General features: G+C 40.3%; 2 protein-coding genes across 4 annotated transcripts in view; both read left to right on the forward strand.

Moving 5' to 3' along the window:
- The first annotated feature begins 54 nt into the window (after positions 1–54).
- RAB22A (RAB22A, member RAS oncogene family) overlaps positions 55–26,976 on the forward strand; it is a 39,703-nt gene continuing 12,781 nt past the window's right edge. Inside the window, exons 1-8 of one of the 3 annotated variants that reach the window (XM_080354428.1) lie at positions 55–191; positions 1,992–2,071; positions 5,885–5,966; positions 9,785–9,856; positions 9,989–10,095; positions 11,931–12,040; positions 13,494–13,624; positions 16,807–20,611. In XM_080354428.1, coding sequence (XP_080210554.1) covers positions 156–191; positions 1,992–2,071; positions 5,885–5,966; positions 9,785–9,856; positions 9,989–10,095; positions 11,931–12,040; positions 13,494–13,591 — 585 coding nt within the window. In that variant the 5' untranslated portion in view covers positions 55–155 and the 3' untranslated portion in view covers positions 13,592–13,624; positions 16,807–20,611. Of the gene's footprint in view, positions 192–1,991; positions 2,072–5,884; positions 5,967–9,784; positions 9,857–9,988; positions 10,096–11,930; positions 12,041–13,493; positions 20,612–26,976 lie in introns of those variants that run through there. The other 2 variants (XM_080354429.1, XM_080354427.1) reach the window with 2 other exon arrangements.
- VAPB (VAMP associated protein B and C) overlaps positions 24,162–26,976 on the forward strand; it is a 30,747-nt gene continuing 27,932 nt past the window's right edge. The window contains exon 1 of the mRNA XM_080354426.1: positions 24,162–24,446. Coding sequence (XP_080210552.1) covers positions 24,389–24,446 — 58 coding nt within the window. The 5' untranslated portion in view covers positions 24,162–24,388. The remainder of the gene's footprint in view (positions 24,447–26,976) is intronic.

A 26,976-nucleotide genomic window follows, 5' to 3' on the forward strand; every position in this document is an offset into this window, starting at 1 on the left:
CCGCGGAGCCTGAGGAAGGAGGTTTATTGGTAACCAGGGCGTGGGGAGGCGGGGGGCTGCCCCCACAGGCCTCGGCTGGACGCGCGCCCCACGGAGGGCTATGATCGTTCCGGGCTGCGTCTCAGGCGCTCGTTAAAGGTGCAGCTTGCCCGGCCATGGCTCTGAGGGAGCTGAAAGTTTGCCTGCTGGGGGTAAGTGCTCCGCGGCCGGCGCTCTGTGGGGCCCTGGTGCGGGCCGGGGTTGGCGGGACGGAGGGAGCCTGGCTGGAAAGGCTCAGTCTGGGGTTGGAGAGGCTCTGTGTGAGACCGGGAGGCTCTGGGTAGGGGGCTCTCTCCCCGGGCGAAGGGCGGGCCTGGTCCCCGCCGGTTCCCTGAGGAGACCGGGCGGGGAAGCGCCTTCCCCTCCACGGGGGAGGCGGATTCCGGAGCAAATATCGCTCTTATGTTTTTCTGGCTTTTTCTCTTAAAAAAAGAAAAGAGGAAACACGAGCATCCAGCATATGCTTCCCTCTTCCTCGCAAGCTGTTTCGGGCTCGGAGTTCACAAAATAAATAAACGCACCTGAAATCCAACTTGTGAGAGAGGGGGAGGGGCCTGAACTTTTTTTTTTTAAAAACAACATATGTAGGCTTTCAAAGTGCCCCAAGTATTGCAGGTGGTGGAAGGAGGAGATAATGAATAAACTGAAGTAGAAGCTTGAAAAAAATCCAGGCTGTAAAGCTGGTTTGGCTTGGTTTGGTGTGAGGGCTTCACCAGAGGTTCGGGTGGGCAGGTGCAGTTTTCTCCACCTGAACCCAAACCCTCCTGAACAGTGTGACAGGTGGAGTTGTCTCCTGTTTCTAAATGGCCACGTTGCCCTTCAGAGGGAAGGTTATGTGTTTCTGTGCTTTTCATGTCATGAAGGCGTTTGGGGTAACTTCGAGCTACTGTTTGCGTTCATTGGACCTGAGGAAACTTTCATTGTCTAATAGAAGGAGAACGAGCACCCAGCAAAACTGGTCCTTGAACCTGGAGCTGTGTCTATGTTTCTCTTTTCAAGATTTGTTCTGCTTATTCAGACTGCAAATGTTATAAAATACAGAACTGAGATAATATGTTTTTCCTTGGGAAGAAAACAGCTCAAAAAGATAAACACAAGCATACATACTGTGCCCAAATTTACTACAGTATCCAGAAGATTCAAGAAAGTGCGTGAATGGCATAAAACTTCATTTTCATTGAGGCAGTTCCTTTCCTTTTTTCATAAAATTTTAATGACTCTGGAGACGTAAAGCATCTTCACCTGTCTTAATTAGATGACAATTTAAAATGGCCAACTGCTGTTGAGAACAGTTTTACTGGTAATAGTGTATGTTATTTCACTCTTATGTATCTACATGTATTTTTTAACTACGGAGTCAGTGGTGCAAATACACACACAACCCAGGATTTTCATGTTATGTTTCCTCTTTTACCATTTATAGCTCTGTAGAGTTGCATTAGAAACATCAGGTGTGTCCCAGAAGAAATTTCAAGTCTTTCATTAAGCAGGGTGGAACAGTATTAGTCAGAGGTTGAAATGCATGTGTCACAATTGTAGAATTTAATGTGCTCCAAAGATGATGTATCATACTCAATTGCTGTATATTTTACTGGAAGTGGTAGATGGTCTTTCCCTGCTCTTGTCCAAATGCAGTTTGTGCATAACTTTGGGGGGAAAAAGGCAGGTAAAAAGTTTTAATAACTGATAATAAGCATTAATGCAGATTTTTATTGTCCTTTATAAAAACATCTCAACAATTTTATTTGGAAAGCTGTAACTCATCAGAGGTGTTTCATTTTTCTAGTAAACAAATATAATACGTGAAGTATTTCAAAATCTGACTTCTCTGAGATTCTCTGCAGGAATGTGTTTATTATTCGTTCACAGTGTATTGCAAGATTTGAGAACAAAAAGATTCATCTGTTTATAATAAGTAATGTTTCTTTCAACTGTTTCTGTTCTTTTTTTAGGACACTGGTGTGGGCAAATCAAGTATTGTGTGGAGATTTGTAGAAGACAGCTTTGACCCCAACATCAACCCAACAATAGGGTAAGAGACTAAATAAAGTAAATGTGACTTATTCAAGAATAAAACTAAATTGTATGAATATATATTTGTACCTCTGGAATAGATCATTTGAGGATTGTCTATGTGTGGCAGCTCAAAGTGGTAATAAACATTACTGCAGCCTTAATTAGCTCATGAGCTACCTTAGGGAATGTAGGAGTGTATTTGGCACTCCTGCAGCTTCCATTTTCACATGTAAGATCTGTACCCATTTTGAATTGTTAATCTAAGCTAACAAAATCCTGCTAGGAGTCCTGGGTTTATGAATAAATTACACTATAGGTGCTTCTGTTGAAGGAAAAACATGCTTTTCTCATACACTACTGCTAAATTTCAAAGGCTTAATTATTATGCAACTACATTATTTTTTTTGAAGATTAGTTTCTAAAGGGTCAAGTACAATAACAAATCTCCTAGGTTGTTGAAAGTAGTTAACACTAATTCAGGTTGGTTTTTTCATTAATTAGTTCTAATGTTATACAACTGTATGCAGCAACTCATAATGCAATTGGTCTCACCTCAGAGCAGCAATGTTACTGAGCTCAAATCTTCAAATGGATATAATGAAGGGCAAACATCAGGAATTCTTGGAGCGGTTGGATCTTTTTCTGCTTATTTCTTTTGCTCTGAAAGTATCTCATGGGATGCTTTGTTTGGAAGTAATTCTTTACTCACAGGAGAATATGACTTGATGCTGAGACGTGTAGGAGGTGTCACACAGGCTCTGGTACAGCTCTGACCAGAAAAGGTCCTGCTGATAAAGATCAGCCGTGTCTCATCCTGTCCTTGTAAAAAAAAATGTTCTTGTGATCTCTCTGCTGTCTCCCACATCCCACACCTCTTTTTGAGTGTAAATACTCATGTCAAATTGTGAGATAAACAAACAAGCATGCGTCCTACAGATTAAATTTCCCTGTTAACAAAAGTAGACTTCAAGACAAATTGCTAAGTAGTTTACTTAGTTCTTCAAGGGTTGAACATGCTTAGTTACTGTCAAATTAGCTACAGCAGAGGTTCTTTTTTGGAAGGCCTTTAAGGTGTGGATAGTAATCTCATTGCTGCTTGCTGAAGTAGAAGAGCAGGCTATCGTAAATGTTAAAGTTCAGGTTGCATAGAAAGTTCAGACCTACTGCCTATAGTGATATCACGTGTGAGCAAAATTTCTTCTTCAGGTGGACACTATTGAAAGATCTTGTTGTTTTTCATATTGCATGATGTGTTTGAGAAATTGGTTATCAGTTTTCATTCCTAGTCATCCAAATACTTTAAAAAGTGGTGTCTGTTAAATAGTTGGCTCATAATGGGTAGAATCTGCAGTGGCCCAAAGTTAGCCATTGTGTTTGAGCATGCAGTTCCTGAGGAAGAGGGGTGTGGAGAAATTAAAGTCTGCTTAAATAGTAGGTAGCCAGGTATGTTAACACAGGCTTTGCAAACATGAGAGGTGCCTATTTATTTGACTGTGATGCTCTGTTCTGTAGTTAGATGTACATCACCACATATGTGGACTCCATGGGTTAAACATTTGAGTAACCCGATATGGAATTTGCAGTATGTCTCCAATCACAGGCAAACTGCAGCCTCTTCAAGTCTGCTTTCAGATTTTAAATTCTAAAACACTGTTCTGGATGGCTTTAGGCTCTATGTGTCTGCAAGACTGTGTAAAGCTGCAGAGCAAAGATCGTCAGAATTCTGCAACTTTTGTCCTCTCGGGATGCTGAGGACACATTCTGCTTTGCCTGACCCGCAAATATCTCTAGGTACTGTGGAGTACCTGGTCTTTCATCATAGCATCAAAAAGAAACTATGCATGAGCGTAAAACTACTTTCCGGTGCATCTTATTCACGTAGTGACAGTGCTTACTTAGCTGGGAGAATCAGCTAGGAAATTTAGTAGGGATAATACCTGTTTTCTTATGAGAAGTTGTCTGGTATAGCTCTAGTTTGGAGGCTTTTGTGGACTCGAGTGGTTTGTCTGTGAGCTGTGGTTTGTTCGGGTTTTTTTTGACATCTGTCACAATGAAAGCTTCCATTCGTGGAAGAATTTTTAAGAAGCATTTAACCTCTATTGTCAACTACCATTTGGTATGTTTAGTTGTGATTTAAATTAGAGAAACACAGCTGTTCAGTTCAAATTGACTATATAGGAATGGTTTGGTTTATAGAACCAAGTAAGATAAATTTCCAGTGAGAATCTATCCTGTAGGAAATCGTTTCCATATTGGCCAGAGAATTAGAATTCATGCTTAATTTGCATCAGTCTTAAGGAAGTCGAAGTCTTTGTGCTTTACAGCAGATACTGCTATCACTTTATCTTTTGTTACTGATGGCTAAAATACATCATCTAGTTAACTCTGTTCAAATACACTGCAGTTAGACTCTTTCTTTTTAAGGATGCCTTATATTTGGTTTCTTAGAAGAGTAGTCAACTTTGGAGATTGCTGTACTCTTTGGCAAACCATCTGAGCTTAAGGAACAAGCAGAAGGTTACCTATTAATGGTGAAAAGTATTGTGTAGCTGCTCCCTTTCTTTACTTTAGATGTAGATAGCTGGTTTGTCCTCCTATAAAATTGAAACATGTCCAAAGACTGCCATTACGTTAACTATGAAAGTGTTGTGGACATCATTAAAATCTGTGCTGTTTGTGCTTAAGATCCAAGATAAACTGAAGTTCAGAGTCTTGAACTCAGGTGTTTACTGTTGATAATGCTGAAAGACTCGTTCTCTGACTCTGAATCTACAGCAAGGAGCTCCCATATACACAGCATCCAGGATCCTGTCCTCTATCCTGGCCAAAACTGACAGCAGAACAACTTTGGAAGTCTGCAGTGTTCTCAAGTGACAGGAATTAAGCACACAAAATGTGTCCAAGGTTATATTATAGAATCTCCTATGCTTAAAATAATACTGGCATCTGTAGTTCCTATTCTACAAGGATTTTAATTCAGTGTGTGCTTTTTCTAAAAAAAAAAGTGCATACAGTAATAGATACAGCAAAGATGTCCCTTTTGTAAAAGATCAGGTCTCTGAATTCCTGTTCTTGTGGGAAATACAATTCATGTGAAGCAGATCAAGTAAAGCACAAAAGTACTTCATGGTATTTTGCAATATTTTACTGTAAAACATCTAGAAGTTAGGGGGAGCAGCTGGAGCATAGGAAGATGGGTTTTTGTCTTCTTGAAGTCCAAGAGCCTATGCAGACTGAAGTATATAATGACAGACAGGATTTATGAGCTGTACAGAGTGCAGACACCAAGCAAGTTACTCATTATTGATTTCTCTGTCCTCTTAACACCTACCAAAGGTGGTAGGAATCTCCCGTATTTTATTCCCAAGTATGGACTTAACAGCATTTATCTGAATGTTAGTACAGAGATAGAAGATGCTGATACAAAGAGGGAGGATTTTCTCTCTTTCCCTCTGGAAGTTTCCGGTATACACTTCTATGATTTGTTGTGATGACTTCTCCGTTTAGGAAGCATATTGTTAAAAAGGATGACCTTTCTGGTTTTTTTGGGGAATGCATCCTTTATTTTTATCAAAAGTTTATGAACAATAAAAGCTTATTTGCATTTGTGGTCCTTCTGTCATTTTAGTTGAATTTCATCCTCTGAAAGGAATTGTCATCCTCTGAGGCCCTTTGCCTCAATAATTTTAGCCTTTATGTATGAAAATCTTCATCAGTTTGGGGTGGGAAGCACTTTTATTGGAATGTAAACATTTTATAAAGTTCATGGGGATAATGTTCCAAGAACATATTTAGATTCTAAAAAGCATGAGCTGTAATTTTTTTCCAGAGCCTCATTTATGACCAAGACTGTACAGTATCAGAATGAGCTGCATAAATTCCTAATTTGGGATACAGCTGGACAGGAGCGGGTAAGTAGAATCAATATCTGTGATGATAGTTCTGGCCGGAGTTTGAGCTGCTTTTCACCTATGCCTCCAGAAGTCACAGTGTGATCTGGTTTTACAAATATGCATTGGAACATTTATTTATATCAAGATATGGGTGCTGAAAATATGTTTTTGTTGTTCATTGTTACCATGGTTAAAGTACGAAGTAAATTATGATTACCTAAGAAGAGGAGCTTATAAAGCAAAAGACAAGGTTTAGATTCACTGAAAGGGAGTGCCATTTCAAGAGAAAACAAGACGGGGGGAGCCAGCAGCTGTCTCTACTATCATTTCTATAGTTGAGTTTTAAACATTCAGCTGGCGTATTTGCAGCCAGTGCAACCAGCAACATGAGAATCAAAGTTAAATGGAAGATCATGTTTTGTAGTATGTGTAGGGTCCCGATTCTGGAAAAATAGTCAACTGCTAACACATGTTAGCTTCAGTGTTGGGGTTATTAATGTGAGTAGGATGTGGGCTGAGGCTTTCAAAAGCTGCGTTTCAAGCAATGTTATGGGTGATAACTGATCTTTTATTATTTTGTAAGTATTTTCTTCTCAAATGTGATAGTTTTAGAAGCTGTATCAAGAAATCTATTTTGAAATTTATATTTTAATTTGGTAGTTTGAGATTTTGATCTCTGCAGCATGCATAGTTCTAAAGGGAGGCAACACAAATTTTCAAGAAAATGATTAGTCAAATGAAATCCCAGTCAATTAATTGACATGATTTTTACTTAGCTAGCAAAGTCTTCCTTTAAATTCTAACTTGCTTGTTTATGGATTACTAGCAACAGTGGTAGAAATTATAGTAGTCGTATTAACTGTGCATATTCTTGCAGTTTCTTGACTGATAACTACTGGTAACTGTCAATTCCTCATGAGGAGTTTATTTAGGATGTGAGCTGTCTGTAACAAAGGTAGACACCAGACCTGTCCCCAGGAAGAGTCAGTTTGATCAATTAGAATAAGAACTGGCGAATGCAGCTATACTGTTTTTCAGGATTGGCTCAAGAAATAGTGCCCAAACAAAAAACCCTCACCACCAAAACCAACCAACCACAACAAAAAATCCCAACAAGTTCAGAGTCACTTGCCCTTTTGGAGTCCTGGTAGAACTGACTCATTAGCTTTTTATCTTGGTAACAGCCTTGATGGCTAGAAAGTAACTCGAGTATATTTGTATTGCATTTCAGTGCAGTAGATTTTGAATGACAAGTTATTTCCTTCCAGCTAGCACTATCTAAAACAAACTCATGTTGTCAGGGATGTGTCCCAGGGTATGTCCAATAGTATCCATGTTATCAGAAATATCCAAGTCGTTCCATTACGAGCAGTCAGTCAGCATTTGCTGTAAATATTTTGTCTTAAGTGAACATTGTAGCCCATTTTGAAATGCTAATGCTGGAATGTGAGTCTTCTGAGGGGCTGAGTATGAATTTTGAGAGGCTGATACTCTTAAATGCAAAGCTTTATAAACATGCCTGCCACAGCTTGGCAGGAAACATCCATCACATATTAGCATTCCATCCTGTTCACTTGAACTGTGTTTGCAAGCAATGGGTGAACACTGTAATTTGGATTCAGCACACTGCAATCTGAGGAAGCATCTCTGTACATGAATAGCATCTCCTTTGTCTTTCTGTTTTTAAACTGAGTGATACCTCTTTAATTTTCTTCAAAACAAGTCGCATAATATCATTATCAAAATCAAAAAAAAGATGATGTCTTACCTGGGCTCTGACGCAAGAGCTGTGATATCTGTGAAGCCTCTGTTCCACACCTCAGGGAAGTCACTGTGAGCCCCCAGTGTATCCAAAGAAACCAGTGACGTGGAAGCAAGGATATTTACTTTGAAATTATGCCAGTATCACCATAGATGTTTCCTTCTCCAAAGCAGAACAGCACCATCACTTACTATAGTCACAAATGGTCTGTATGCTTGCTCTGCCCTGAAATCCGTAGCACAGTTTTCTTCTGGTCATGCAGCACATCTGAATTATGGAAGGCATCCCCTCCATGGTGATCTGGAATACCAAAAATGTCCACACCATTCTTGCAACTAAAATGTCTCTGCTCAGCTATGATGTGTCATGTTCAGAATTCCAAGTTCTGGCTTCTTGAGGAGCGTTTGCTTTTTTCCACTTCAAAAGCCTAGCAGCAAATAGTTCTACGTTCCACTGGGCAAGCCCTTGTTCTGAGCGGCTGGTGGCGAAGGTGGAAATGTGCCCTAATTCACTTCATACAGCTCATTTCCCTACATGCACACACGCTTTATTTCTTCTCTCATTTCTTTCACACTGAGAAATGTTAATAGGAGATTACTTACAGCAATTAGGATTTCTGCTTCCTTACCTAACAATTTTTACAGTTTCTGTGGATAATTACATTATGTTGTCTTAAATTCTGTCAAAACACAAATTGGAGGCTGGAGGGCAAGTTGAAGGCTTTGGAAAAATAGCAAAAGGAAAATTCGGTGTTGCTAGTAACATCTGTTTTGTTAATGTATTTTATCTGCTGACTGCTCTTAGGTGGAAAAAAGTATCTAAGTGTTAGCAGGCAGGAAATGAGAGTAATACAAAATCAGCAACTGAAAGTTGGTTTATTCCCAATATAAATAGTCAAATAATCAAAAAGCCAGGTTGCAACCAGTCCAAGTGGTGGTTTACCAAATATGTTTCTCTTTACATTTTAGTACTTAGGAAGAAGAGAGGGATTATGTCCCAACATGAACTGCATGCCTGCCCACGTTTCCCTTTCCCACTATTAAATATTTTTATATTCTGAGCTTTGTGTTCAAAATCCTATTTCAAAACAGAATTTGAAAGCCAAAAGTAAGTGGTCTGGAATTCTGCTTTATAGCAAGTTGGTTTTTTTATGATTTATAATATTGCTCTCAGTTGAACTGTAGTAAGCAAAAGGAAATCGGTATTTTATTAGAAGCAAATAAGCCTTTATGAAAAACCATATTCTATTCGTTATTTTTTTACCCAGAGTAGTAAGAATGCACAAAAGCTCTAAATCACATATGCTTACATTAAAGCAGGACATGCAGTTTATTCTCTGCTTTGACTGAGAGTCTTGGTTGCTCAATTAATTGTCTTTTTTTAAATTGTCAGAATATCACACTTTTTAAGAATGCTTGATCAATATCTTTGATGCAGCTTAATCATGTGTCCTATCACTCTTTTTCATTCCTGGATTCATAATACTCTGCCCATGCAAAGGTACAGGCCTGGTGCAAATGCACTACAAACCAAATATGCCTGCTGTAGATTTTATTCTGAAAATTACAAGAAAATTCCAGTACCCTTTACTATTTAGTGTGTTCCTTAAAGCTCTATTTGCAACAGCTCACATAGCTGTGGGCTTTTGCATTTTTTTAGTATTAAACATGCCTCTAATTTTTGAGTTGTGAAGAAAATCGTAAGTTGAATCCTTATATCCCCAAGTTAGATGATGAGGAAACCAACACTTGTAGCATTTGAGAGTTCCATGAGGGATCTGTAGGACTAGAGGTCAACAGCAACTTCTGAACATTTCAGATCAGTGTAAGATTTGCTTATTTTCTTGAGATTACTGCTGCTGATCCCTGCACTATTTATTGGTTGGCCTTTGTAAACAATACTTTGTGGAACTTAAGGTACTCTGCTGCACAGACTCTCTGTAATTGTATATACGAGTTTTCCACTAATGTGAACTTGAAAGCTAATTTCCACTTTATTCAATAATAATAATAATAAGGAGATCCTGGAGATCAGTGGAAGGTCAGATTGATAATATATGGTTTCTTTCTTTCAGTTTCGTGCTTTAGCCCCAATGTATTACAGAGGGTCAGCAGCAGCCATTATAGTGTACGACATCACAAAAGAGGTAAGGGGTTTGATCTTGACCCGACATTATAATTTCTGGTTTGTTGGGGGGGTGGTTTGTGTGTCTTGAGCCAGTTCTGACTCTTAATTACTTCTGGTTTTTTTTCTTTCTTTCTCCCCCCCACCCAATCAGGAAACTTTCTCAACATTAAAGAACTGGGTTAAAGAGCTTCGACAGCATGGACCTCCAAACATTGTTGTAGCCATTGCAGGAAATAAGTGTGATCTTAATGATGTAAGGTAAATAATCATTGACAGCTTGGAGGTTTTCACTTAAGCTTGTAGTGCTAAATGTTTTCAGAGCAGGTGAAAGGTAGAGAGTAATTTAAACTGGTTAGCACTAGTGTTGTGGTTTCAGAAGGGGTCTGAGCTGTTTCTACTGTCAGAAGATTTGCTTAGTCTGCCCTTGGACAGTCTTGCCCAATTCCTCCCCTGTGCTGGTGTCAGTATGTGTGTGATTGCGCAGTAAATCAGGCTGTAAAATGGATCCAGAATTAAAACTAACCATTTTAAAAAAGGAAAACGGATCCAAGTGTATTTGTTTTATTCATACCATGAACACTTACTGGCAGGACAGAGGTGGGATAGCACAGTTAGGAATGAGCAATTTACAAGGAGAGATGGGATTAACCTTTTCTGGTGGCAGTGCCAAGTTACACAAGCCTGGACTGCCTGTGAAACTACAGTGTAATACAAGCTGTTTACCTCACTTTATAAGAAGTACTCCTGTCAGCCTGTAGCACCTCATTTTGTTAGGAAAAACATCAAGCCTGTTGGAAAGCATTGTGTTGGTTTTTCTGACTTGCTTGTTCAGGTGTCTTCCTCCCCTGCTTAAATATTGGAGTGGAATTGGCTGTGGCTGAAATAGTTGCAGGGAGTGGGAAAAGTTCTTGAGAAACTTTATGAACAGCCAAACTTTCAAGAAGGCATGTACTAAAAACAAAAGAAGCCCATTTTTATTGATGTCCTGGTTAAATAAGCCAAAATTCAGAAAGTGTGTGCAAACTTCCTGGTTTTAGATTTCATTAGAGAAGGTACCACAGCTGGTGTCTCAAAGGACACAGATGGTTCTGCATTTAAAGAACCACTGCAAAGCTGCTGCTTAGCACAGTTTTACACATTGTTAATAAATAGCAGTTATCTAGTGAGCTCTAACTTTTTTTAGTAGTAGGTCTGTTGAAGGAAATAGAGCATAAAATGACTTACAAGACAAATACAAGGTATAAGGCATGCAGTATTAAGTCACACACGCTTATTTCTTGGTGCTTGGGTGGCATCATAAATGATGTAAACATTGCTATTGAAGCTAATGAGGAAGATGCCTTGTACTTTAGTCAGAGGCAAAATTGGAGTCACTGATCTGAAGTCTGTGTTTTTGATGTGCTAAGTCCTTGTTACTGAAAGTAGCCTATGTTTTCTAGAAATTGTATATAAAGGGATACAACATATAGTCCAGTCTTCTCTCCACCTATTGGGCTTTGGTTTTGACATGTTGTTTAAGAAAACATACTTCTTTATCCAACTTGCTTAGGAGTGCAGAATAACTTTCTCACTTCTTGGCTGTGGTGTTGTGTGCTCAGTCTAAAGATGTTCCTGTTTACAGCAATGTCTCCATGTGAAGTAAATCTATTCTAATGATCTGTGCAGTCTTGTGACATACTTGGGTTTGTAAACAGCTGGAGGAAATCCACTGGATTAGTAGAACTAGTGCTTCAGGATCGTTTCAGTACATCTAAAACTGGTGTGTGTGTGAAGAATAAAGCACCCTGATGATAGATTGCAGACCTGCACTTAGAGCACTCAAGAAACAAACTGCACTGTAATGCTGTCAGATGGATTAAGGCCTTGTTTAGTTGATGATTGTGCTTCAGTGATGCTCATACCTCAAGGCAGGGAGATGGCGTGGAGTAAAGATTGAGCATCAGCTTCAGGATGAGTGAGCACTGTGATGCCAAACAGGTAAAATACAAGATAGTCATTTAATGAGACACTTTAAAGCTTAATCTGTCCCTTAAGATTTTGAATAATGGAGTTTTTTGCATTCACAATTTTTTTTCTTTGCTTTGTTTTTCCAGAGAAGTCATGGAAAAAGATGCTAAAGACTATGCAGATTCCATTCATGCAATATTTGTAGAGACAAGTGCGAAAAATGCAATAAACATTAATGAACTCTTTATAGAAATTAGTAAGTATTTAAACAGTTAACGTGGTTTCTTCCAAAAGAAGTTAAAGTAGAAATTTGATTACTGTATTGCTTTTTGTACAATTTAGGTCTGTATATACTGACTGAAATTTGTTGCAGTCAGACATGAATAACAAACGGCAAAATGAGCTGTATAAAGTTTTGGTCATCTAACAACCTCTAAGTATTCCTTCTAGATATTTTAAGCCTACTGTGATGCTGCTGGATAAATAGCAAGCGGGGCAGTCATGTCAGAAGTCAGTCTCATTTTACTGTATCTGTTATTGAATGTTTCAATTAGTATTTCCAAGGTTATGGAAGAGAAAGGAAATGGCATGAGGAAGATCCAAACTTTATACAGCTGAGAAAAGGAATTAAGTTCTCACTCTTAGTGTTTGTACTTAATCTAAACCAGTGCATTTTCAATAATATATTTAATTAAATTGCAAGTCTTTTTTGTCTCATTCATGCTGGGGATGCAAATTACTATTTTTTGTGTGAATGAAAAGCAGACAGTATTGCGAAGTGAATTCCATGCGATATTATTTGCAGGATGTTTCAGGCAGCAGCACCAATGTCAGCCTGTTTGTGAAAAGAGGGCAAACAGCCATCTGTGTGTGTGCGTGCACTGCAGTTTAGCTTTGAATAACTACAGAAACATCAGACTTAAGAAAAAAAAAACAAGTCCTGATAAGCAGTTGAATACATTGATGTAAAAACTATGTGCTGTACATGAGCTTCCTGATTCACTGATTTACTATGGCGTGTTTCAAAAAGATGGACCCAATTTGCAATCACTATGTCTCTGCAACCATGACCTGCCCATGAATGAACATAAAACATTTATAAAAAGCTTACTAAAACCTAACTCATTAAACTGTAAATTTTTGTATAGTTGTAACACTTTGCCATTGTGAAATATACTGCTTTGAAATTGGGTCCACCTTTTTGAAACACCCTGTAGTTGCTCCCTAAAGTTGACCTTGAATAAACTCGGCGGGGGGGGAGGGAAATCGTAAATCCTCCTCATAAAAGAATATCTAACCAGGAATGGTGAATTTTAAAGGCTTATCAAATGACTGAAGCATCTTCACAAGCATTTCTGTGCTAAGCCTGATGCAGGTGATCTGTGAAAATTTGGGTCAAGATGATAGTTCTCAGTGAAGATATTCCAGATGGTATTGGATCCTGCAGAGTATATTCTCTGGGTGCTTTTATAGCTTAGCTCTCCAAGTCTAGATTAGCCTGAACTGCAAAATTAACTTAAAACTGCCTCTAGTCATCTTTTGTGGAACTGTACCTCTTATGGGCTGTTAGCTGCCATCCTTCTGTTATGCAGGAATGCTGTCATTAATGACATATGACAAAATGAATACACACCTAACACACACACTGAATGCATAGAATTAGTTTTGAGTATAATGTTTGCTATGAATTTTTTTCTGCCTCCTTGTAGGTCGCAGAATTCCATCAACTGACACTAACCCCCCGTCTAGTGGTAAGGGCTTCAAACTAAGAAGACAACCATCGGTGACAAAGCGCAGCTGCTGTTGACTGATCCCTTAGAAAAACAGACTTGTTTATACAGTAGGTGGTCTTGGAAGTTAATGGTTCACATTGGGTTTATATTATCAGTCTTAGATCTTTATCTGCTGGTGTTCGTACACCCGAGGTCCTGCAAAAATGGACCAGTTCATCTGACATCTGTAAACTTGCAGAAGAGACTGCAATCATAATATCAGCCTGTTTACTTATGAAAAGTGTAGTATCTCTTGCATTCAAAGGGAATCCATCATCACTTTTTTGGCCTTGCTTGAAAGGAAGGTGACTATTATGGATGGTAGAACTGAAATGTTTAATAGTTTTGTAATCAAGATTTTGGGATTTTTCTCGTAAAAAGGGAAATGAGCACTTTGTGGGACTTGGGGTGGGAGGAATCTGGGAGTTAGATGTCATTTCTTCCTTTTCTTCAGTGAGCCTTATTTTAATTGTAGCTAATCCAAAGTATGATGGGACATCTGATGTGAGATGGCTACATAATAAGCAACTGAAGACAATAGGCAAATGAGTCGATCCAGTCCCCAAATCCCATTTGCACTTTTTATTTAAAGACGATATGCGCTGGGGGTGGGGACATAAGCAACAGATCTTGAACCACAGACAATCTTTTTTTCATGCTGACATTAATCACTTTAAGGCAAACTGTTATGCTTATAAGCATCTTTTTGTTCCTATGAGGTTTTTAATATGAAGATGTTGGTTGAAGAAAATCTAGTTGTAGCTCTGACTAAATTAAGTGGTTACTGACTGAAAACAGATGCTGTAAACGGATGCTGCCGGTGGTCATGATAAGACCTGAAAGTTTTTTGGGGAACGACTTTAATTGCTTGGCATGTGTAAAGTGTTCATATTATATTTATGAGACCAGTGTTTAAAGTATTATAAATTATGTAAAAACAGTAAAAAATAATGCAATCTTATACACTCCTGCCATTCCACACCCATGGAAAAACTCCTGGGGAATCTCTATTAGGTTTTTTCCTGCATTTTAGGTATTGTCACTGTGAGTTCACCCAGAGGCAGACTGAAATTCTTACTCTTTTAATCACATTTGAAAGAGCCAATAGAGAATGCTGTTGGTGCCGCATCTGGTCTGTCTGTTGAACAAGTTTTCATCTGTGGTGCACCCAGTCTTGCCTGTTTTGGGCACAAAGATACAAATAGGCTGTAACCTTAAGACATGTGGTAATGTAGATCGTTACCTCTTGGTTCCTGGGCTTTTTCATCTGTGAGGGTTTTTAGCAAATCAGTGTATAGGATTTAGTACACTGTCAATTAAGCTATAGGTTGACCATACCCATTTGTACTATTTTATTTATTTTTACTTTTTGTTTCCTACCAGCACTAGTGAGGAACTTTCTACTTTTGAAGTAAAAGAGCTTAATAGACTTGAGTATATGCTAAAATATGCTGTTTAGCTTTAGTATCAAAATGAGGTCGTGTTGCTGATGCTTATTCTTTTTGTCACCTGGTTTTTCTGTCATCTCGAGTATTGAAGGAAATGTAGAAAAGTTTGTAAGAAATGAAAGGACTTGTACTTCAGATTAGTTTGTATTAGTGAAAATTCTTGTAGGGCTGTTCCAGAGCGAAACAGGTGAACTGTTACAGCAGGATTTTGAATGGGTCAGTATGTTTTAATGAAATTTGGTGACTACATTTTTATCATGCCTTTTACTCACCCTGCATTGTCAATTATGCCTCCTTTGCCACAGTTGTACAGGCTATGTGCTTATAGAGCGCCCAAGAAGTGTATCTTCATCAAATGAAGGCTGTTTGAAACCCCATTAAAACCTTGGTCCTTAACAAAGTGTCTTGTAGTAGAGACAGAGTTGTGTTTGCTGTTCAGCCTGATGTACAATCTTCTTTTTTCTCTGTTGCTTAAAGCAAATAAATTATGAAAAGAAAACTTAAGTACTCTTGCAAAATACTTGAAGAAAATATATTTGGTAAAGAAAGAACAGAGTAAGCTTGCTCTTGGGCATATTTTTAATTATTAAAAAGCAGGTTAGAAATTAAATGTAGAACTTCCACAGTGGTAGTCATGGAAATCCCTAATTTCTTTGAAATATCTTAATTATTACTCCCAGCAAATTTTTTTAAAAGTAAATTGTGTGGTTATCTAATTCAAAAAGGTTTTTAAAACATCCTGTGTTCACAGTGCTCCCAAAGTTTACTCTATACCAAGATACTAAAGCACCTGGTGTCTTAACTGTGATACCGCTAATACTGCTTTTATTAAAGCTGAAAGTAATAAATCTGGAAGTTCTTTAAGTTGGAAAGATCATAGTTGGAGAAGGAAAATCTCATATTGGGAATATATTTCATGTAGATTAATAAAAAAAGGAATTTAATACTTTCTAAATTACCGTTATTGCTTGTTAGCATGTGGTAAAAATTGAGTTTAGATCTGTTTTTTGGTGAGATATCAAAAATGGTTTAACAGCATTTATCCAAGATGTATTGAGTTGAGAAGAAGATATTAGACTTTGGGCAAAAGTGAGAGCCAGGCTAGTATTGAGATTATTCTAGTTCTTCCAGAGGAGAGATCCTTATATCTTGGCAAATCTTTATGAACCGCTTTCTGATCTATCCTCACTTATTTGCTATACACCGAAATTAGACTTTAAAAACAAACAAAAAAAACCCACCCCAAGACACTAAAAAAGCAGCGACAAACTGGCCCTTCTTAAATGCAGCCAAGTCTTAATGCCTCAGACTCCTTGTTTCTGTTTTGGATGTCAGTGGAATGCCAGCTCGCTTCTCATCCTTTTTGCAGTTCTGATCTTGAATTACTGCAGTTAAAGAAAACGTGGAAATAGCCAGTGGTTCAGACTGTCCAAACTACAAACGCTGAAGTGAGGCTGCTTAAGATGTGCCGATTTAAAATGACAGGCTGTTGATGTAAGTTCTTTTGAGCCAAGATAACTGTTTATTGATGAGTTGGCCGTAGCTGAAAGCTGGAATGCAGTCTTCCCTGGATGAGATGCACATGTTCATTGTTTCATTTTTGCTGGTGAGAAATGGTTTCTTCTATATTAATAATTTGTCAGGCCACATGCTTTCATCTTGCACTAGGCTTGCTGCAATGGATTCTGTTTTGTCCCCACATAGATTCTCTGTTTGGAGACACATTAGCCTTTGAGTGTTTGGAGTGCTGATTGGCAACCATTCCAGCTAAATTTTTAATTACTTTTTTTTTTTCTGTTAAGAAGTTGTTGAAAAAGCTGAGGACTGAAGTTCTATGTGTTCCACTCTGACTTTGTCATCATAGAGGCTGGACTTTCAGATACTCTCAAAGGGAATTAGTTGCTGCAGAGCAAGTTTGAAAGGGTAAAGTATCACGTATGTAAAAATGTAAAGAGATGCATGTCATATCATTGATCCAGAGCATTTTTAACTGATGAAGTATGACTATTTCAACTTCTAAACAACGCCAGTTCTTTCCAAGGAAAGTTATAGATTTGTACAAAAATATAATTTGACAGATGTTTAGTTCTTAAGCGTTAGAGCAACTCAAATGTGCTCCTCAAGTTTTGGAGGGTGTCTTCATCCGACCCTTTAAATTACTTAAACAGTCTCTTAGCTGACTTGTCAGGCTCTTCATCTGTGCTATAGGTAGTTTCATAGTATATTTTTAATATGTGCTGAAAACTGGCACACTAAATGCCTAAAATAGGTGAAATCTTGAATCTTATGTTTAATAACAGAAACATCTAGTAGTCAAACTACTTAAAATTGTCATGGGCAGTTTGAAAATTGCTAAGACATTTGTAACGACCTTTGCTGTTGCCAAGAAGGTAAATACTTCATTTGTGTTACTAGATCCATGTTGAAACAAAACAAATCGTTGCACTTGAAATCCCTACTGGTATCAGTGAGACCCTTTAAGTGCTCCAGGATCACAGTAGGTTAGAGGGGTGTTTTGTACAGACTGCAGCCTCTGCGATGTTGGTGCACGTAACACCGACTGAATGCTACCAGCCTGCTCAAGAAAGATTGCTCACATGCTTGGGAAGAGAGGAGACAATGTTTGCTGACTGATTTGGACGTCTAATCCATTGACCTGCTCAAGAGGTATGCAGTTCATTGGGAGCTGGCTATGTTTGTGGTTAGAGCTTCATTGTAATGATCAAAAAATAAATCAGGCTGAATATCTTGAATGGTATAAAAGTTGGCCTCAACAGGATTTTGTTACAAAGTTAATTCTAAATTACTCATCAACTTTAGTGTTAATTTCCGGTATAACATATTGAGTAAGAGTTGGAAGTGAAGCTTTATCAGGGGTGTTTGAAAGACTTCCTTGTGAAACAGTCTTTAGTGTTTATTAAGGATGGTGTAGTCTATTTGTGGTGTGCTATCTCAGCAATCTGCAGGGACTATCTTTGGAATTGATGATTTAGAGGACAGAAGCTGTCTGAACTGGGTAGCTCATCACCTTGTAGCAAACCTCACTTATAAGCAGCAATAGCTACCTAGACGTAGAAAAATATAATTTAAAACATGAGGAAAATCTGAATAATTCACTGACTTAAACTTCTGCACTGCCTGGTCATTTTCTAAAAAGCTTTGTGTATCTCTCTTAAACACTTCAAGCCTCTAAAAGAGAGGCTTTTTTATTCATCAACAAGAAAGGACAAAGTGTCTTAGGTATTTTAGCAGGAAGTTGTTCTCCAGCAATCCAAGACTGTGTTTATGCTATGAGCCATTTATTTGAAGCAGGAGAAATGTGCGCTTGAACTAAGCTGCTGAAAAATCCGCACAAAATTCTCTAAAGAAAACTTAAAATTTTAATGTTCTGATCATGTTCCTAGTGAGAGATCACAGCCCTAGAAATGGTAGGTAACAGAAGATTTATTCTATAAAGACAGTGTGAATTACCAATCTAAGATAGAAATATAGGTTCTAGTATTAAAAAAAAAAGTCATGTCAGCTGTCCTTTTCAGAGTCGTATGGCTCCGGCTTGTCAGAAGAAATAGCTTGAAAACATGTCTTTGTTTCTGATAGAAGAATTCAGGTGCCAAAATGGATTTCCCTAAAATTAATAGGCCTTCTGACACAAGGGTTTGTTTCTGAAAAATTCCTTCTGGTATTGTGAAGGTCTCAGAAGCTTGAATGCAAACCCTTTCTTGGTCAGCTAGACTCAAAAATGCACGACTTGGAAAAATCAAACAAGCATTACCAACTTTATCCATGAAGTGTCACAGATAACAAATCTTTCAAGGGGTATGAAAATGTGCTGAAACCCAAGAGTACTGCTGGGCTTAGTCTCTGACATAACAAAATGATCCTAGGATCAGCTTTTTCTTCCTTCCCCGTCATATTTTTGCCCCACTCAACTCTTGATTTTTATCATAGTGTCACCAGAGCGTACATGCTGTAAACAGCTATTTAAAAATACTTAGAAAAGGTCCAGTGGCCTAGAGTTATTTTGGCCTTCCTATTTTACATGGAAAACCGAGGCAATAGGATGACTTGTCCCCCTGAAAACTGGGACAGCATTTGCTGAAACTGCTCTTATTCTAGAATAAAGACTTCTTGAAAGAAATAATTTTGCTTTTCCCATTACATCATCCTGCAAGTTGGGGTTCTTAGATTTTTTGCTTAGACACTAACAGTGAATTCTGTTCAAGGAGCTAATCACCTTTTGAAGGTACTCTTCTTTGCTTAATTTCTGTTAATGTTTTCACATGTAGTGTTGAACAAACCACCTGCTACTCTTTCAAATGTCCAAGGATACAGACCACTCTTGCTGTCACGCTCTTCATCTGGGTGTGATACTCCAGCCAGTTTTTTTGGGTATGCTGTAACTCTGACACCCACATAAATTCACTGCTACTTTCTTGTTTCTCTTTCCCACGTTATAGTATGTATTTCCAATGAAATCCATTATGTTTTCTTGACACTTTGTTCTTTGTGTCCCTGTGGGATTTAGACAATAGGTGGTGTCTCCTGCTCCTCAGAGGCAGTGAATATTTGTAAACAAAAAGGTAATTCATTAGTACAGCTTTATGACACTGTTATGAAAATACAGCAGCTGAGACATGTACCACTAGTGTATTACAGATAGTGAGGACTAAAAGCATATTCTCCTAAGGGAGCAAATAATCATAAGGTTCTAGTAATGTGACTTAAACTCTTCTCCAGTTTAATTTCCTTTTTCGTACCTTCTATTTCTGAATATTGTGTATCCAACATTGAAATTGTGACACAGATTTAAGACGCAGAAATTGCATTTCTATAGCTGTAAGAAACTTTAGACTTCCTGGCAATCTTCCCCCTTGCTCCCCTCACCCTCAGTGCAGTGAAGACAAGACAGCATTGTGAAGGTTTCTTCTGAACAAGAAACTTGCCATTTGCGTTTGTGTGTTCAGGGCACAAAAATAACCTGATGTGCATATAGCTCTTGCAGTGTGTTATAAATGTTTGCCTGTAAAATTCAGTGTGAAGGTTAACCTTTGTATCGGCATTTCTTGTCCATTTTAAGAACATTTTGCCTTTTTGTTAGAGGATTGGGTTAACCTGTTACAAAGGTTGAAAGGTCTGTGCCTTCTTATAGTATCTCTTATTAAAACAAACTTAAGCCGCTCAAAGTTACAGAGCATCTGCAGCACTGTAAACTGCACAAATTTACAACCATTGCTTCACTGCATGAAATGTAGTTGGATTACTAGTGATGAAATATTGTAGTGATGATTTCCCAAGCTTATGAATGTTTTGAGACTTTTTTTAGTCTTCTCTTGGGCTGGTCCTGAGAGCGTGTACAGGTTTGTCTGTATTGTTGGTTTGTAGATGCTAATGAAGAAAACCAGGCTTTTGTTCTCTCCTTTTGGTTTGAATTGTTACACTCCCATATAGTGCATAGAATGCAAACAAAGAAATGTTGATTTGGCATAATGTAAACAGCCTTTTCAGCTTAAGCATTCGTAATAAACTTTTATAGTGTAATAACATGCTAAATCACTACCAGTCTGATGTATTGTGCAAAAAAAAAAAGGTGTAAACATTTTATTAATAAAAAGCTTTGTTTATAAATGTGCTGGATTCGTTTATAAATGGTCCCAAAACTCATAACATCTTAAAAATAGTCTCTATAGTAATAGTATTATAGAAGAGGAATGTAAGCAATACCATGGCAGAAGTGAACCTGAGTGGCGATTCAAATAGCTGTTTTCCCAAGTACTGACTATGCATCATTCAGAAACTGTAGCTTTTCCCTGGTTTGTCTATACACAAAGGCAGAAGACAAACTTGTACAAAGAAGGGATGGGGAAAAACATCAGCGAGAATGCAGCTTTTGTGTTGCGCTTCCTTTCTTTGCAGCATGATGTCTGAGACACTGCTGGCCACACACAGCCTTGTCAACCAGTGCAAGGCCTGACAAATTCCACCAGGGTCAAGTTATTTAATACGCCGCTTTTAGCTTAGACTGCATAAAATGTAAAATTCTTGACTGCTTAGGCCAGGTTTCTGTCAATCCAAACTGTAAAGGGCTTTTAATATCTGCACAGTGTTGTGGGTTCCTGTCATGATGGAAAGGGATCCTTTCTTATTTGTTAATACAGCCAGCTGCTTGGTAGTTTGCTTTTCTTTTTAAACCACTTTGGTGGTTTTGTAGAGCACAAACATATGGAGCTGGCTGGAGTTATCTAATTTACGTGATGCTTAAAAGATGCAGTTTTCTTGTTTCAATGCGTGATGCAAGTCTAACATGTTCAGTTAATAGCAGCCATCAAAAGCGTAAATAAGAAAAAGAAGTCCTGATACTGCGATCCTGTTATTTCACCTGAAGATGTTGGATACAAATTTCTATTAACTGTGCAGATCATATGCAGGAAACACAGACTGTCCTCTTGTTCATAGAGACCTGGAAGAACTTATTGTTCAGTACCTACTAGTTTTAAGTTAACTTTTTAGATGCGTGTAAACTGCTTTTGAAGAGTGTCAAATGTGTTTGTGTAAGGTGGTATAAACGTGCATCAGAGAGAGAGTATAAGAAGGGTAAACACAAGGAATGTGCTAGAATATAAAGAACAACACGTTTACTTGTGTTTGCGTAGGGAATCTAGATAACGAAATGCAAACCACCTCATTTGCACACACATAGTATTAGATGTTTTACTTTGAGTCTTTCATAGCTTTTAAGGTAAAAGTTTTGTAACAGATGAAACTGTTCTTAAAAATTGCTCTAGGACAAAGCTTTCGGGTACTCTTCAGACTTTCCCTGTAGTGTTTGTCCCTATTTTCCCTTGTTAATCAAGAGCCCACCAGGGCAACAAGTCGACTTCCAGTCTTGTGGCTGAATTTTTAATAAAGTGAGGGTTGTTTTGTCTTTAATAAGGACAGAGTATTGCAGGTGGCCTTCACACATGCCCATTTCAGTGAATCTGATCTGCACAATATTAAATGTACACGTTATTTACATATAACAAAAACCTGGCAACCTGCATTCATTGGACTACCTCATTTTCAACTTGGCATAAACAATGCTGTGCTTTCTAAAAACTTCAGCCTGAATGGAAACACGGGTGAGTCCTTCAAATACAAGCAGGTAAGTTCAGAGCTGCCGTTTGCGGTGAAATGATACAACTTGGCACAACCTTTAAGATGTGGATCATCAAATGCTTAAGGGTGTTACTTTCAGGAAAAGTAGAACTTGGAAATGTCTGGGCAGCAACACTGAGCAGTTGTTTACTTAAGGGTTTTTATTATTATATACGACGATGAGTTGTATAAAGTTTCGTGTGTCTTACTCCTCACTGTTAGTTTCCAGTTAACTTGCAGGTATGTATAAAGCTTGTCTTTTCTACTAATTACTGGACTGAGAATGCCTAGCTCAGTAAGAGAATCTGTTTATAAAAATAAGAGATTATGTGAAAGAAGATAACCTTTCCAGGACATCAGCCAGAGAGTGCTCTACTCCAAAGCGTTGAGTGAACTCAATTCTCTCCTGATTTGAGATTAGTAAAATGCTATGACATAATCTGTAGTTTATGCTATAAATTAACTCCCCCATAGGTAACAAAAAATAATAAACTAAGAACATCCTAGACTCCAAATGAATTAACTAATGAATTAACTATCATGGACAAGAGCAGCTGAAGTGTTGAGATGTGTTTAGAGCATTGAATGTCATCATCCTGTTTAGCGGTGTGAATTTTAACACACACGTCAGTCATTTGCCATTGCTTTTATTGCCAGAAATGAGAACAACCCTCTTGTTAGGATTTCCAGATCTTTTTAGCTACCTTATGCATTTTTGGCAATTACAAAGGAAAACAACATTCATGATACAAAGAACTGGTGTGGAGGTGAGGTAACCTGCATCACACAGATTGTGCTAGTGGGATAAAATGAATTTTCACGGTGTTTTATTATTTACCATATTTGTATTCACCTCTTACCTGTTTCTATTCACTTCTTACCTGTTTGCTAATCAGACTTACTCTACAGTCTGAGTTGCTATTCTTCGGAAGCTGATCGATGTTGATACAGTTGCTTTTTATCTCCGCAAATGGTATCTCCTCCCAAAGTCCCATATTCCTGAAATCTGGTTTCCCAGCAAATACTTCTTAGTGTATAGAAATTACCTGTTTGTGCTGGCAGCATGGGCATCCCAAACTTCTGCTTCTTTCTTAGCCTCCGCTGACTTTAGCAAGCTTTACAATGGCTTGATAAATTATTATGAGCTTTTAGAATGTTAAAACAACCTGAGGAGAAAAAATAAAAAACTACAGTGCTATTGCAACTTCACTTTAAGCCTCTCACTAAAGCAATACATAAAACAAACCCGACTACCCCACCACCCCAAAACAGAAATCCCAAACCCAACAACCCAAAACTTTGGTTACGTTTTACTTAACAATGGGGGGGGGGGTGCCTTGAAATCACTGAGATTACCTCAAGAGTCTCTATTTGTTAAAAAGTTCGTCTTTCCTGCAGCTTGCTGGCAGCTGCCAGGACTCTGCTGCTGTAACGCTGTTGTTCGGCCTTGCAGCCATGCCCGATGGCCTGCGCTGCCACCGCACACAGCGGCTTCCTGATCCCCCCTGCCCGGGATGCGGTTCCCGGCCCCGGTTCCAGCCGCGGGGTCCCCGGCAGCGCTGGGAGCTGGGAAGGGGCGGCCAGTCCCGGCGGGGCTGGAGCTGCCCCGGTAGGGAAGTGACAGCACTAAGGCCATACGGAATCAAGGCCTAAAACATCAGGCTGTTACTAGGGACTAAGGCACTTGTTACAAAAAATGATTTTCCGAGATTATTAAACTTCATTATTAATTAGACATCTTTCTCCGCCATAACGTTGCAAGTGCAGGGACGGAGCCCGAGCCAAACGAGCCCCCAGAGGCAGGTGAGGAGCCCCGCTGCCGGCCGGCAGGGCGGGCCGCGCCGCGCCGCGCCGCGCAGGGAGCCGGGGGCGGCCGGGCCGGGCGGCCCCTCGGCTGCGGCGGGAGGCGGGCGGCGGTGCCAGACGTCAGCGCAGCCGCTCTCGGGGCCGCTCCGTGCTGCATCATCCCGCCTCCCTCCCGCCCTCTCCCCGCGTCCCCGCCAGGGCAGCGTGTGCGCCGGGAGCTGCCGAGCCGCCGCCCGCCCTGCCCGGCTGTGTCCGGCCCGCCGCCGCCCCGCCGCCCGCAGCGCCTCTCCCTTCGCCGCTGCGGGGCCGCTTGGGGGTGAACAAACCAGCCGGGCGCGCCCCGCCTGCCTGCCTCCCCTTCTCCCCTCCCTCTCCCCTTCCTTCCCCTCCCGCCCCGTCCCTTCCTCTCTCCGCCTGGTGCCGCCACCGCCGAGGAGGAGGAACATGGCGAAAGCGGAGCAGGTCCTGAGCCTCGAACCGCAGCACGAGCTCAAATTCAAAGGTACGAGGCGGCCGCCGTGTCCCCGCGCCGGGCCGGCGGTGCGGCCGCTCTCCGGCCCCGCTCCAGCGGCAGCCATTTTCAGGGGGCCAGGGCTGGGCACCAGCCGCTAAAATGTCCTTCAGCGCCGCCGCCGCCCCCCGCCCTGCCGGGCCTCTCCCGCTGCCGCGGGGCGGGGAAGCGTCCCCCAGCCCCCTGGGGGCGCGGGGGTCCCTCCGGGCCGGTCCCCGCCGCGGCTGCGCCGCCGCCTCCACCCGCGCTGCGGGCGCTGCTGCAGGGCCGAGGGCGGCCTGAGGGGAGAGCGCGGGGGGGTCCCGGCCGCCGCCTTCTCCAGCGGGGCAGCGCGTTCCGGAAAAGCGCGTTTCTCCCTCAGGCCGACCTTCCCCGCTGCGGCGGACGGGCCGCCGGGGCTGTGGGCGGAGGGCAGCGCCCGAGCCCCGCGGGGCCGCCCGGGAGGGGCAGACCGGGCGGGAGCGGCCCTGCGCCTCCGCGGGGCGCACGGCGGGAGAGGAGGGCGTTTTTCCAGCTGATGCCGGGGCAGGTGCCGAGACCCCCGGCCCGGGGGTGGGGGGCGAGTCTCCCCGAGCTGTCACGCAGCCAGGGGCACCCGCAACGTGCGTGCGGCTCAGCCCGGGCGTGACAGAAAACACAGGCCCTCCGGCTGCTGGGCAGCGTTTCCTGCCTTTTTCGTGTTATTATGATAATTCCGTGAGCCATTTCGATAAATTCATTGTGAATACTCTGCGCAAAAATCCATCCTTTCTGTTAGAGATCTGTTCCTTAACGTTTCTTTAAATAAAAATCTTGAATGGGTTTGGATTTTTGCTAGCGTTGAAATTGCTGTCTTGTAGCTTGATGGATAGCACTACTGTAATACAATATTCTAGGATTACAAATAAGCATTCAGCAAGTTTATTTATGCTACCAGTGTCAGAGGTGCTTTATAGCTTCATTTGAATATCTGGCGAGTATGCTTTTTTAAAAAATAGTGATTTATTTAGTGACTTCTGGTAAAAATAATGCTCCTTTGGAAAGATTTCAGGTACATTTTCAAATGTAGGGGATGTCTTTAAAATTTTTTATTAGTGAATATATTAGAAGTAATAATATAAAGTGGGCTTACCAAAAAGCATGGTAATAAACACTGGGTGGAATGAATATATCTTTGTTGCAAGCTGAAGTATTTGCATGTTGTTATGGCAGCAGTATTAAACATGCTTAGGAAGGGAACTATTGTTGCTTTAACATTCTTTATGTTAAGTGTGATTAGATGAAAATCGGCTTTTGTTCTGAGTAATATTGCCTTCAACAAGCAAATCCAAACTCAGGTGGGCAAAAAGTGGGGCCTTAATGGGCACGGACTTGCCAATGAGACATAATAGTGATTCAGGGTTTGTTCGGTTGGTTTTTTCACTTCAGCACAGATAGGTATAAACACAGCCAAACTCTTTTGTTGAAACCGAGATACCTTGTCAGGCTGCCTGTACTTTGAGGTTCTGGACTAAATAATTTGTAACCGTTTAAGTTAAATCAACTAACCGTATAGATTTTGGTTACCAGATCTTTAGCCAGCAAGGTATACTCCTTATAGCATAAAACATGACTTGACTGACTGCAGCTAATAAATGGCTTAGTTTAAAAGTGTGCTGAAATATTAATGTTCAGGCTTAGTGCTATGGGTAGCGTGCATATGCCTTGGCAGTAAATTCTGTCTAACAGTCCTTTCTACCGAGCAGCACTGACCGCTGCCCTTCATTCAGGAAAGGCCAGTTTGAAGTATTCATGAAGTAAATCCTGCTCTAAGCGTTTCTTGTCCTACTGGCTTTGTGATGGCAAATGTAATGTGATGGTGATATGGCAGTAATTCTTTTTCTCACATTTGTAAATACTTTTGTTCATTTCCAGAGAGTTGCTTTGCACCGTACAGGTAGATAGGAACTGGCAGAGGTCAGTGCTGCTGACTGGTGTGGCTGTGCTTCCCCACTGGTGTGTGCTAGAATATGTGATGGTTAATGTAGGGCAGCAATGTCAGTGAGGTAGGTCTAAACCAAGTGTCACAGACACTGAAATGGATAAAGACCTTAGTCAAAATGCAGGCAGGTAGAAAAAGCAGAAAATAATTAGCTCTAGTGCTGTTGAAAGTGCTCTGTATAGTTCTTAAGTATAAAATGTAGAGGGAGGTATGGCGTTTGCAAAATGATGCAGGGAATGAGATACCAAAGTGAGGATTTCTTCTGTACCGTGTCCCAATCAATATGAGGTTACAGCCATCTCTCTCCTAGCCAGCACTTTCCCTTATAAAGGATTTATGACGTTTTTTAAGAAGGTTTTGCACCCCCTTGGTTTGCAGTGAATCTTCTAAATTCATTTGGCTCCCTGTTTCAAAATACCGCGTTTCTGACTTGTCTTCAAAAATATCAAAGGAGTTTTTCATGCTAGAGGTTTTTTTTTCACGACGTGTGGACATGAGCAGGACTTGTCTTTCCTCCCTGCATCTCCTACACCATAACACACATGCTCCAAAATAGCAGCG

This window comes from Nesoenas mayeri (assembly GCF_963082525.1).
Source record: "Nesoenas mayeri genome assembly, chromosome: 16".
In the NCBI taxonomy this organism is placed as follows: Eukaryota; Metazoa; Chordata; class Aves; order Columbiformes; family Columbidae; genus Nesoenas; species Nesoenas mayeri.